General features: G+C 42.9%; 1 protein-coding gene across 2 annotated transcripts; it reads left to right on the top strand.

The window, feature by feature from the left end:
- Window positions 1-478: 478 nt before the first annotated feature.
- On the top strand, window positions 479-6,178 carry LOC134069877 (protein phosphatase 1 regulatory subunit 3C-B-like). Of its 2 annotated transcripts, none has more exons than XM_062526010.1 (2): window positions 479-616; window positions 3,318-6,178. In XM_062526010.1, exon 2 carries the CDS (start codon window positions 3,346-3,348, stop codon window positions 4,234-4,236), a length of 891 nt encoding a protein of 296 aa, XP_062381994.1. In that variant the 5' UTR covers window positions 479-616; window positions 3,318-3,345; the 3' UTR covers window positions 4,237-6,178. The 2 variants fall into 2 exon arrangements, with proteins under 2 accessions (XP_062381994.1, XP_062381993.1); XM_062526009.1 differs by lacking the exon at window positions 479-616 and adding an exon at window positions 2,065-2,537.
- Window positions 6,179-12,764: the final 6,586 nt, after the last annotated feature.

The raw sequence follows: 12,764 nt of genomic DNA, 5'->3' as shown, positions 1-12,764 counted from the left end.
GGTTAACAGCCTGTGCATACACCTGGATTCTTGGCAGGCTTGAACTCGCCACTGCACTCTGTATTGTGTACCCCGTGCGTGTTTACTGTTCGAGCGCACTGATATGACTTGAAGGCGTTCCCTCCCTTCCATTGTTCTCCCGTGCTTAGGATATGGTCAATAACTCAACCTGCTGCCACTGAAAAACAATAGCCAATTGTGCTCCAATTAAATGTCACCATGTTCATTTGCAAGTCTGAGATAATTCTCTTTTTGCAGAGTGAAATACGTTGTGTTCAGAGAGATGGTCAAAAAACCATTAGCTATGATATGATACAGCAAAGACCTGATATTGGTGTTGAAGGGATTCATTTTTTCATGAAGCTAATGCCTTCTCACACATGAAGAAGAGGAATGTTCCTGAGTCTATTTGGCTTGTTTATAACAGGGCTGATATTGCTAGAGGGCTGGCCTTGTGTACAAGCTTCCTGTTCTACAGTTTTCGGTTGACCAATAATGCGATCTTCCTGTCTTGTCGACAGACCTTGGTATGCTGAACTTCAGCAAGGGCATTTGTTTGACTAAGGACCAAGTGCAGGACAACAGCAAACATTGAGGGAAACTCTGAGATTAAGAGGTATTGCAATTGTTGTTTCATCACATCCTGATCTCTCTGGCGTTGCTTTAATGAGTGTTACTCATTGCGTATAAATGTTTACTAAATGTAAGGCTGTGGTAAACACAACTGTTTATGATGCACTTTCACTGAGTGTGACGCACTTTTTTGTGATAGAGAGCAACTAAATGCAATGTATAAGAGAAAAAAAAGCATTAATTGTCCTAAAATATCACATTTTAGCACATTTTAAAACAATATTTCATTTGAATGTGTATGAGTAGTAAAGATGCGATATTAAGTCGTGTTTGACAAATATACATGAGATGTTAAGCCATGTTTGACAAGCTGTGGCCAAATGTGTTTCTTTAATCAGATTAAGAGTAATCAGTATGCGTTTCTTTAATCAGATTAAGAGTAATCAGTATATTTTAGCATGTTACTTGTGATGTAATATTTGCACTGTCACTTCAGATGTAAATTATGACTGCAGCTATACAAACGTCCTTATGTAAAGATATCTTGATACAAACAAGTCTGCGGAGCTCTGTTAAACAGTAACTTTCAGTTTCATATGGTAACATTAGTATATTCAAACTGTAGTCATATGTTTTGACGACATGATTAATATGGAAGTATATTTGCATTATAGTGCATCCACAGCATGATGCTTCTGAGGTGTGAGAGAGACCTTTTAATGAACTCACACTCTCTCTCCACGTCTCTCTCTCTCTCTCTCTCTCTCTCTGTATCACAGTCATTTTTAGAGTAACCTATCTTATCTGTTGCAAGCTTTAGTTAGAGGAAACCTTTGCATCCTCTGTTACCGCAAGCCTTGTGATGACTGAGAATGTCGGCTACGTGATGCAGAGCCACTGGTCCCATGGCGTCCGCTCTTGTATCAGCTGATGTAAAAGAGTTTGTTTATGTTATCAAGAGCATGAACCGCTTAAGTTTTCTGAGAATAACAGGCATACCCTTATAGCCAACAATATCTAAGCTATAGTCTACAGTGTGGTTTAGTGGTAATAAGCTATTATAAGATCATTTTAGTTTGACTGCACTGCTCAATGTCAGACAGCGTAGTGGTTAATGAGTGCAGTTCCTGAGTGTCATCATTTTTAGAGGAACCAGTTCCAGAGAATATGGTAGGCTAAGTGATATCTCACGTTGACCTACATTTCACTTCCTTAGAAAGGATGATCCAGTAGATCACTACATTAGGCTACCCTATACATACACACAAGTCCATTCTGGGTTGATTTAATTGATGTCATTATTTAGGCCTACACTGAAAATGTAGACCTAGCCTTTTAACTAGGCTGTGTAGACCTATTATGAAAAAAAGAGAAAGATAGAAGGAATGAAAAAAAGAGAAAGAAAAGAAATAAGGAAAGAAAGAAAGGAAAAAAGAAAGAAAGAAATAATGGCACGGTCAAGAGACACATCTACAGTACCTCCCGACAGGGGTCTACACAGTATTTCGGTAACGTCTCTTCACTTTCTCCCTCCTTCCCCTCTCCTTTCAAACTTCCTGGTCAGTGAAACTGAAGGCTGCGTTGCTTTGTCACGCGCGCCAGGAGTGATGCGAGGGTGCGCGCTGATTGGCTGAATCCGAAACTTTTCCAGATTGTCATTGGCTGTCGGGGCTCTCGTGCACTGCGATACGCAAATAGGCTTGATGTGGTGGCTGAAAGCGACCCCGTCACTGCCAGTGCAGCCAGGCTGAGTCGAGAAGGGGGTGTGTCGCAGGACCCATAGGCATTCACAGTTCCAAACTGGTTTTTATTTTATAATGCTTTACCGAAATACTCCGCTGTTCATTGAAACAGTCTTCATAGAGTCTTAAGTTTTTACTTTCATTTCAACTATTATTATATTTTTCTTTTAATTTTCACCGGTAAAAAGAAGAACTGTTCAGACTACCAATGAATTGCACCAGGTAAGATAAAGTGCGTCAGGCCGGCTTAAACACGCTAAAGAACTACGTTGAACTGAACGTAGGCTATCTGGATGGAAATGCCAATGTAACAGCACTATCGTGACTATATCGCTTTGAAGCTTTAAATAAGATATTTTAAATGGATCGTATTGTCTTATGTGTCTCACATTAGCCCGAATGGCAAGTGATAGACATGCTTAGACACGATTCGTTTGCCTGAGACTCCGTCTCGACTACAGTTTCATGCATAATGTGTAGGCTATAATGGCCAGGACGGACAATGTAGCGTTTAACTATTGTTTCCGAACACACTCATTCCGAACACACTCGACATGGCGTCAAGGGGAGATGACAGAAACTTGCTTGATTTAAGGAAACTGTTAAAACTGCACACTAACTTTAACATGATAAATAATAATAATTACTGATAAGGAGGGTCACACAGAAGTTGATATGATAATAATAATAAATGATAATAATGATAATGAGAAAAAGGAAATGTTTCCTTATTCTATTATTTGTTGCCTAGGGTACTGAGAGACTATAGCCTATTGTTGAGGTTCAAATCTTAAATGATAATGATGACAAATGCCGCTTTCTGGTACTCCAAATATGTGCATTAGTTAAGATGGTGGACTGACCCAAGTGTGTGCTCATAGTGTTAACGTTTGTGCACTCTAGTTGCCTCTGATGTGCGCTCATTGTGTAGTCTCTCTTGTCTACTTGTCGGCCTGTTGCTAAATGAAAGTCTAATGTCTGCTGTTTTCTTCTCCACCGCAGGGTCCTGCAGATACTAAACCCCAGGCCGATGCCAAGTCCAATCATGCCCGTCGACGTGGCCATGCGGATCTGCCTGGCACAGTCGCCGCCAGTGTGCAGCTTCCTGGGATCCTACGAGGCGCGCAACCTCGTCAACCAGTACAAGCCGCTGCGCCCCTGCATAAGCTCCAAGGCCGAGATCGAAGCCGCCAACGTGGGCTGGAGGAGCCCCAAAGTCAAGCGCAAGAAGAGTGTGGTGTTTGCAGACACCAAGGGCATGTCCCTGACCGCCATCCACGTGTTCAAGGAATTCGAAGATGACCCCCTGGCGGACCTGCAGTTCGAGTTGTCCGACTTGGAGAATGCCATCGTGGGCCTGAGGGTGGAGAAAGAGAAGAGCCTGATGTTGGACTTCGCCCAGCCAGCCGCAGACTACCTGGACTTCCGGAACCGACTAAAGAAGAACCTCGTCAGCCTGGAGAACTGCGTTCTCCAAGACAAGTCCCTCAGCGGCACCATCAAAGTCAGCAACGTCAGCTTCGAGAAGTCGGTCAACGTCCGGATAACGTACGACTCGTGGAAAACCTACACGGACGTTCCTTGTATCTACATGAATAACGTGTACGGCTGTCTGGACATTGATACCTTCTCGTTTCACATCGACCTGCCCAGCGTCAACAGTAGCGTGGAGTTTTGTATCTGCTACAAGACCCTGGACCAGGAGCACTGGGACAACAACGACGGCAAGAACTACAAGCTGGTCCAAGCGGAGCACGAACAGGACCAGCACTCGTGCCCCATCCAGGCGCCGGCGCAGGAGTTCAAGAGCAAGAAGGCCGAGATGGAGTTCGATCAGTTCGGGAGCCCGAGGACGTCCAGTGGTTTCTTTCCCGAGTGGCAGAGCTGGGGCCACATCGAGAGCAGCACCCCCTACTGGTGATCTGACGAAATAAAATTAAAAATTAAAAAAAACTACCCCAACACGACTAACCCAAGAGAAACAAAGCCTCCTATAGATGAAGCCTGTGGAGATCTGACCTTGGACCAAGCCTAGCGGAGATAACAGGCTTATTCCAAAACAGGAACCGCTGATAGCCATTGGCCGAAGCCATTCAGTTCCCCGTCAACTTGAACTTTCAATCACAGATGCTAACAGCGATGCTAACAGCTCGAACCCCCCCCCCCCCACATCAGTTCCAAGAGATGTACACATTGTCTTCCTGCTTTGTCAACTGAAAATATAATCAAGGGGGATTGTTCCTGGGGAAATGAACAGTATTGCAAATGTGGATGAGAGGGAAAGTGACGGTTAGCGTTCGGATGTTCCGGTCACACTAATCCCAGTACAGAGTAGTCTGTGAGATTAACCAATGTGGCTCATTGCCGTCGTCATGTCATCCGATGTGGCAAGATAAAATGGAGCAGGATGAAACTCAACTCGGGTTGGCTGAACAGGGTAATGTTCAGCTGTATTTCCTGACAAATGGTTGTCCTTTTTTTGCAAGTATCTCATTTTTTTTGCTGTGCACTAAAAGCATTCATTAGAGTTTCAAATTGAAGTGTTTTTTATTTGTTTTATTTTTATTTTTTCCTTGTAACATAAACGCCTTCCTTTTGCAATTGTCTATGATTGTCAAAGTCAGTTCTATGGAGGTTGATGGCATTACTTCAGCCCTGTATTAAGTCAAGGCCTTTTTACAAAGACAAGATCAGCTGCAGAAGTCAAATTCGTCTCTGTTAGTTCTTGTAGTGCACACTGCTGAATTGCATATGCTTCTCCATGTTTCTTTTTTTCCATTCTGCTGTCTTTTGTTTGCACAAGAAAAAAGGGGGAATGTTCTCACAGATCACTTTGAGTTTGATTGTGAGGATCTCACGCCAGCACTCTGAGTGCAAGGGATCCTAATTTAACCCCCGACCCCCTACCCCCCTACCCCAATCACCGAGAGAGACTAGTCAAGTTTGCACTGATGCAGAACGATGCCTTCTTTTTTCGAACGCCAGAATGTGAAAGTGAAAGGATTTTGGTACAGCATGAATTGTCGCTTCATATTGAAGTTTATGTATTTCTGTATTCGTATTCATGGTACCACATAATTGATCGCTTTCAGAGAGAAAGAGATATGCTTACCACGATGGTATAAGGGCCCTCTCCCTCTCCCTCTATGCAGTGTACAGTCAACCATTGGGTGTGAAAGACACACCTTTCTTTTGTACTTGAGCCAACTCTCCAAGTCCACTAACTTTAGTCATGGAATGGACACACAGTCCCTGTGCTCTCCCAATGTCTGTCCCTCTTTTTTTTATTTTGTTTGTTTGCTGCTGCTAAAGGTTTGGCTTTAGGGTTTGTGTGCTCTTGTCTCTGTATTGTTTTTCATGGTCCCAATGGTATGTGAATCGTCTTCTTGTTATATGTGAATAGAGGAAGCCTGGGGGGGCGGGGGAGGGTATAGGGTATTGCAATAAGTGAGGGATCGAGAATGTAACTTAAAGGAAGTATTTTGCACGTAAGGGATGGGACGCCGATGGGTGTCTGCAATTTATGGGAATGGGGAGAAGGCAAAAAACTAGCCACTGCTTTTTTTCACAGGGCTTATATTTTTTCCCCTATCATTAGACGGAAAATGGAAAAATGTTCAGAGCGAAAAAGGTCGATGACTTCTGGTTTTGGCGCAAATAGCAATGTGAGCCACAGAGATTTAACAGTGAAGTGTTATGGATTGAATGTAGGAGAACACACAGGCCTCAGTTGTGGTGCCTGCTATACTGTTTGTATATGAGTCACTTTTTTTCTACTGCAAAGAAGGGTGTCTGTCAGAAAGAATGGTTTTCTGTCTCAACTGTTCCTTTTAGAAATAAAACGCTAAGTTTCTACTGAGAAAGACTCTTGAGTTTTGAATATGGTGAATGTTATGTATACTGTATGCTTAGAATGGTATGTATGCTTAGTGTTTATGGTTTATCAGACCTTAAGCAGGCTAATTCATTCAATAGCTCCGTACAAGACTACACTACAGGATATTTTCTACTTGATCATGACTGCTGCTGATTCACTGTCTGACACACCACTTTACAACTAAACACTGTATTCAGAATTAGTACTGTAGGTATGTCAGACATTCTACATTTACATATTGGAAACTAGATTAACTACCACTGTATTTAGAATTAACGAGTGGAAAAAGCATGAGTATGTCAGACATTAGACATTTACATGTTGGAAACTAGATGAACTATTAACACCTGTGAAGTATGTCAACCCCCCATATTTTGGCTCAGAGAAAATGCCACCTGTGTACAGAAATGGGTCCAAAATAGTTGTTTACTTTTCATTTATAAAACACCACGAGGAAACCTCGCTCAACTGATTTGCCAGTGAGTCTAATTGACCTGAACAGGCAGAGAGAAAAGAGTTCATCTGCCCAGAAACGAGAGGCGAAGACAGTGCCTAACAAAAAATGTCCCCTCCCTTTTGACCATGCGCTGTTATGATAGGCCAGCACTCCCACCAAAACAAAGCATGGCCTGACTCAAGTTAGTGAACCCTTTCATGTCTTCTCTCCTATAGTCATTTTTTTTTAATTTGTAACTGATCATATATGTTTTTGTGAACTGAATTAAATTAGTTAAACAGGATTTTGGTGCAGAATTGATAGAAAAATAGATGTTGAAAGTCAGAAAGAGTTAGAAGTCAGGTTTGATTAACAGCATCGGTTTCACACTTTGAAAAGCAATTCAGGGGTACATGACTGTGTCAAGACATGGTGTCAAATAATGACAACACAGGAAGCCACCAGCGTAATGTTTACTGTCAACATGAAGACATCTTCCTGTGGTGTTGCCCTGCGTCACTTCTTTTACTTCAACCTTAATCTTTCCCCATTTTACGTCTGGTTGGCTTGATGGTGAGAAGCGTTTAAAAAAGGGTCAAATGAGTTGCTGATTTAGCTCTTGCTACTGTATCTACGGTCTGCGGTTATATCTCATTCTTTTCACCACATTTCTTTTTGATTGCGTGCAGAAAGAATATAAGCACACAACGTTCTTTACACTCCTGCCCTGTATTAAAAGTTGAGGCTTAAGGGTATTGTCTGGAGGTAAAAGAGTTGAGACACCTGTATAACCTATTCTAAACACCTGCACAAGACAATGCAAAGCATTTCCAAAGCACCCTTGATATTCCAACTGTGTAATGTGCATTATGTTCCCAGGAAGCCAAGGTAGTGAGCCTTGTCAGACCACAAAATTCTTAGGCCTTGTCCAATGTTCTCTGTTATGTGGGGAATTATTTAACTTGGTCTCCAGGAGACTGAGCGAACCTGTCCATGACAGCTGTAACTCAGGCCTCCATGGGAAAGTATGTTTGAGGTTTGCTCAAAAGCGTGGTCTGTCTGGGAATACTTTTCATTTCAGTGATAACAACACACACTTCACTCTGACACCCTGCCGTCCCCCTCCTCCCCAGTTGCGCACACACACACACACACACACACACACACACACACACACACACACACACACACACACACACACACACACACACACACACACACACACACACACACACACACACACACACACACACACACACACACACACACACACACACACAAACACACACACGCACAATCCCAAAGGCAAACATCTATAACTATTTGAATCTTTATTCAGCACAGACAGACAGATGCAACATATCTAGTGCTATTTCTGAGACAAATTAACAATATATTCATTGATAACTGTCTTTGTCATTACTCTCTCGCCTCTACAGACAGTTTATAGTCATGTCTAATTGTTTGATATTTAGTGATCGTGAGCCCTCCGTGTTGTGGAGCTATTGTGACTGTCGGTGTTTAATAAGACATGACATTCTGGCAAACAAAACACTGATTAAAATTCCTGCAATTACCTCGGCCATCATCAAAATGACTATGGCGATACAACACAACACTTTGGCAAGTAAACACAAGCTCTCCTCAACGTGCCGGGCACCAGAGTGCAAAAATAGGCAGTTCTGATTGTTTTTTGTTTTTTTTTCTGCGTGAAGAGGGACTGCACTGAGTTTGTTTTTTTGGGTCATTTTGCTGGTGGAGAGGGGACGATGTTAGTCTGCAAAACGTTCATGTCTTAATTACGATGGACAATATATTTTCAGAATAATAGCAAAAACAAACATCTCCATCTCCGAACATCTCCAAATATGACCAATCAATGTGGCTTCCTCCACCCTTATGGGATATGTAACAGTAAGAGGGAACCATGAAAGCATCCTCATATTCTTACTTATGATTGTCCTCTTATTTTTAGAACAAGTTAACTTGTATTGCCCTAATTAGTTGGCAACAAGTGGCTGTATAGCAACAAGTGACAGGAAGTGATGCAATAGAGGCCCATTGTGGCTCATGAGTCCACGCGTAAGAGTTCGGTGACCTCACATAGGGTCACATGTTAAGTTCATGTCTAGTTAAATTTCCCCTGTGTCACTCCACCCAACATCAGATACTGTATTCCCATCAGCCAAGTCACTCACTCACTCTATATGGGTCATCAATGTCTCGAATGCAACGTGTGCTGGGCTCATTTCCAAAACGAGATTTTTCTCAGATTTTCTAGAGTCCTTGTGGTGCTCTCGCAAACCTCGGTTCTATTCTCGGCGCCGCATGCCACGACTGCCGCACATGGCGATGTCGCACCTCCAAATGTCAGGCGGCACAAATATAGCCTGGCGAGCGGGTGAATGCGTAGACTGTGCTGCCGACGGAGTGGCCGGCCGATGGTCAGGACGTGGGTGGGTGGGTGGAGGGTGAAAGATATCTAGGATGTCTCTGTCCTGTCTCTGCTGGACATGAGAACTTCTGGCTCGGTTGCCCTCACTGAAGTTGCCTGCATGCTACGTTGATTTGTGACCTTGGACAAAACCAACACCAACTCCAACGCCAGCACCCACTGATCACTTGTGGCTATGAGGTGAGGAGGAGCCAGACATAGTGGGCAAAAAATACATATATATGAGATATATATTTTTGGATAAGTATACATTTCCAAACTCCCAGTCCTGCATGAAGTATAAATGAAGCATTCAGTCAACAAAACACCGCTATGCCTGACCAGCATCAGCTCTTAAGAGTTAAGACAGACAGTAAGGAAGTTGCATCATAGCTGAAACTCTAAAGACGAGTTTGGCAATGAGTGATGCTCTGTGTGAGAATTAGCTGGAAACGGATGGGGGATTGTTTTCCTTTAAAAAAAAAAAAAAAAACATCAGTACAATCAGTCATACACACAGAAATTCCTCATTGATGTGTCATTATGACTATTGATGTCAGGAGACACCGGATGACACTTTGTCATGGACTGATCTAGTTACTCGAGTTTTTATCTCAAGTTAGGTGGGCAGACGTTGTGCGTCAGCCATTCGTTCAGATGTGCCCGCACTTGTCACCTAGATTTAGCTGCACTTGTGAAGGAAGTTCCCACAGTGTGGATCGCTGATCATGGGTGGTGATTAATATGGTGTGCATACTGCGCAAAAGATGTGGATGTATGACACACACACACACACACACACACACACACACACACACACACACACACACACGCACACACGCACACACGCACACACACACAGCTAACCTGGCCCTTAAGATTCGGGAAGTAAACACCAGTGAACAAAGATATAAAGTAATTACTGAATGCTCAAGAGGAAGCCAATACATGCTGGCTATTCAACAGAAATCAAGTAACACACACACATACACACGCACACACGGACATACACACACAGAGAGAGAGAGAGAGAGAGAGAGAGAGAGAAAGCGAGCAAGATATTACTCTAATGCCATTACCAGCTTCCATCCCACACACACACACACACACACACACACACACACACACACACACAGAGAGAGAAAGCAAGCAAGATATTACTCTAACTTATGCCATTACCAGTTAACCTCACACACACACACACACACACACACACACACACACACACACACACACACACACACACACACACACACACACACATACACACACAGAGTTACGCTGCAGTCTTGCGTTGTGCCATTTGTTGTGAGCAGTAAGAGGAGATCCCTCCTGGGGATGCATGGCCCCGTAGATGGGCCGCTCAGCTGTTTGGGAGCGCGAGCGGGAAAACTGGGACACAAAGAGAGAGTGCAGAGATTACTTTCAGCCACCCACGGGAATCCATCCATGAGAGAGTCTCTTTTGTGCAGCCACTGTCCACACCATCAGCAGGGCTTAGCATCTCAAACTCCAACAGGAAGGCATCATGTGATGTGATGTGTGATATGTGTGTGTGTGTGTGTGTGTGTGTGAGTAAGAATCTACAAATACTATTTACTATTTACTATTACTGTGTTACAATATCCGTGTTAAGATTTGATGTTCCTTTAGTAAAAATACAGCAAGACTAACTACTTTTCTATATGTTTCTATACTCGTTACTACACAAGTGTATGAGTTGAATTGGACCGAGTGCTGTTATGCAATGGTATATTACTGTAATCAGCCAGTAGTCTAAATATTTAATGCCAAAGTATGCCACAGACATTTGTCACATTGGTTCCTGTGTTGGACTCAGTCTGTAGGGGATACTAATGCATCGACGCTTCTGCAACTTTCCAAATGTCCTGCCAAAGAAGCTGTTATTGAGGCGGATGAGATTTCAGCCCTATAAATCTACGTGGCCGATGCATATGGCCTTACCATTATCTCCTATATCCAGCACAGCACTTTCTTTACCTCTCCACCGATATCCTGAAGACGACGGCCTCTCTGTACATGCCTGCCAGACATGAAGCAACTTGACACATGGTTTGTTTAATGTCCTCTCATTACCCAATTCGTATACCCTCAAGGTGGGTGGATTTGGAAAGCATGCCTTCCAAAGCATGCCTTTGGAAAGTGTACTGTACGGCCATACGTTTGCTTAGATCCACCATCAGACCCTTGCGTTATATGATTAGACAAGAGATGAGGGAGAACATTGCTAGATTTAAAAGGGATTTCGTTGGCAAAGGATTTTCAAATCCAACAGAGACGCGCGGGGGTTATCCGCATATCTCCTGACCCCCGCCGCAGAGGGTCAGTCTATCAGAAGAGTGGAGTCAAATCGCAATAACGTGGGCTGCCTCGGGAGATGAGAGGCATTCAAAGTATCTCGCGTGTCCAAAACAGAGGCCATGTGGTTTGGGGATAGATAAATAAATAAATAAAACAAAAGGCTTAAGCCGCGTAAAAAAAGGGCCGGGGATCTGCTCTTGAGACGGTGCGGAAATTGAAGAGCCGCTCGGACCGGACTCTCCTCATTCCTACTCTTTCATGCGGCACGCTCCCAATGAAATCCTCAGATTTTCCCCATTTATGAGAATACCGTAGTGTAAACAAACAAACCAAAAGGAAGAAAAAAGAAAGAAGAAAAGAAAGAAAGAAGAGAGAAAGGGGTAAAGAAAGAAAAGAAAAGAAAGGAAGAGAGGACATTTCTGATTTCACTGTGATGCTTGCAATAATGTTGGAACTCTCAGGTCTGGGAGGTTGTTTGGTAACAAGGTGGCACCTTGATGTGGTAGACCAGGGATGGGCAACTTTCATGACTAAGAGGGCCACAATTTTTTATCATCACCATCAGAGGGCCAAATGTGGCTGCACACTTTCGCACATCAGACATGAGAGAAGCTACAAAATAATTCTGAATAAGAATTAAATGTATATTACATACTGTATATACATTTCATTTGTGACATGCTCACATGCATTTTTAATAGGCCTATACATTCCCTAACGACAAATACAAGTATTTCACAGCCACATGAGTGAAAATTATTAATTTTAGTGCAAAGGGCTCACATAAATCATCAATCAATGATAGCACAAAACTGAAAACCAGTTAGTGCAGCATAGCCTCATATTCAATGCATTTACTGTATGCTCCCACTCCATTTTTAAGAATGTATAGACATTTCCTAACGTCCATGATGAGAGTACAGATGTGATGTAACATCCATCACATCTGTAGCCTACTCTCATCCAACGCAAAGAAATAGCCTAGGCCTACTTGCAGTCATGCATGATTTGTCTCAGCTTCCCCTCGACATTATCGAGAATGTCAACAATTATGTGCGTCGGGACAAAGACCGTTTCGAAGTTTTTATCTCCACCAATGAGGTTATGTTTTTATCGGGGTTTGTTGGTTTGTCTGTATATGTTTGTTTGTTCGCAAGATAACTCAAAAAGTTATGGATGGATGCAAGAGGAGGTGATGTGTTCGCTTGGAGGAGGTTTGCGCACTCTGAGTGATTTTCAGATACCGTATTTCAGTCAAATTGTCTGTTAGCCTATTTGATAGGCGGGATCAATGTGAAACTAAGTCAACATGATAAAACTTAATGTGATGCAAATAGGCTCTTGTCACGTTTGACTGATGGAGATGGGATGTTAGCTGCC

This window comes from Sardina pilchardus, chromosome 22 (genome assembly GCF_963854185.1).
Source record: "Sardina pilchardus chromosome 22, fSarPil1.1, whole genome shotgun sequence".
Classification (NCBI taxonomy): domain Eukaryota; kingdom Metazoa; phylum Chordata; class Actinopteri; order Clupeiformes; family Clupeidae; genus Sardina; species Sardina pilchardus.
The sequence above is the reverse complement of the archived record's forward strand: the minus strand, read 5'-3'. Positions and strand labels throughout refer to the sequence as shown.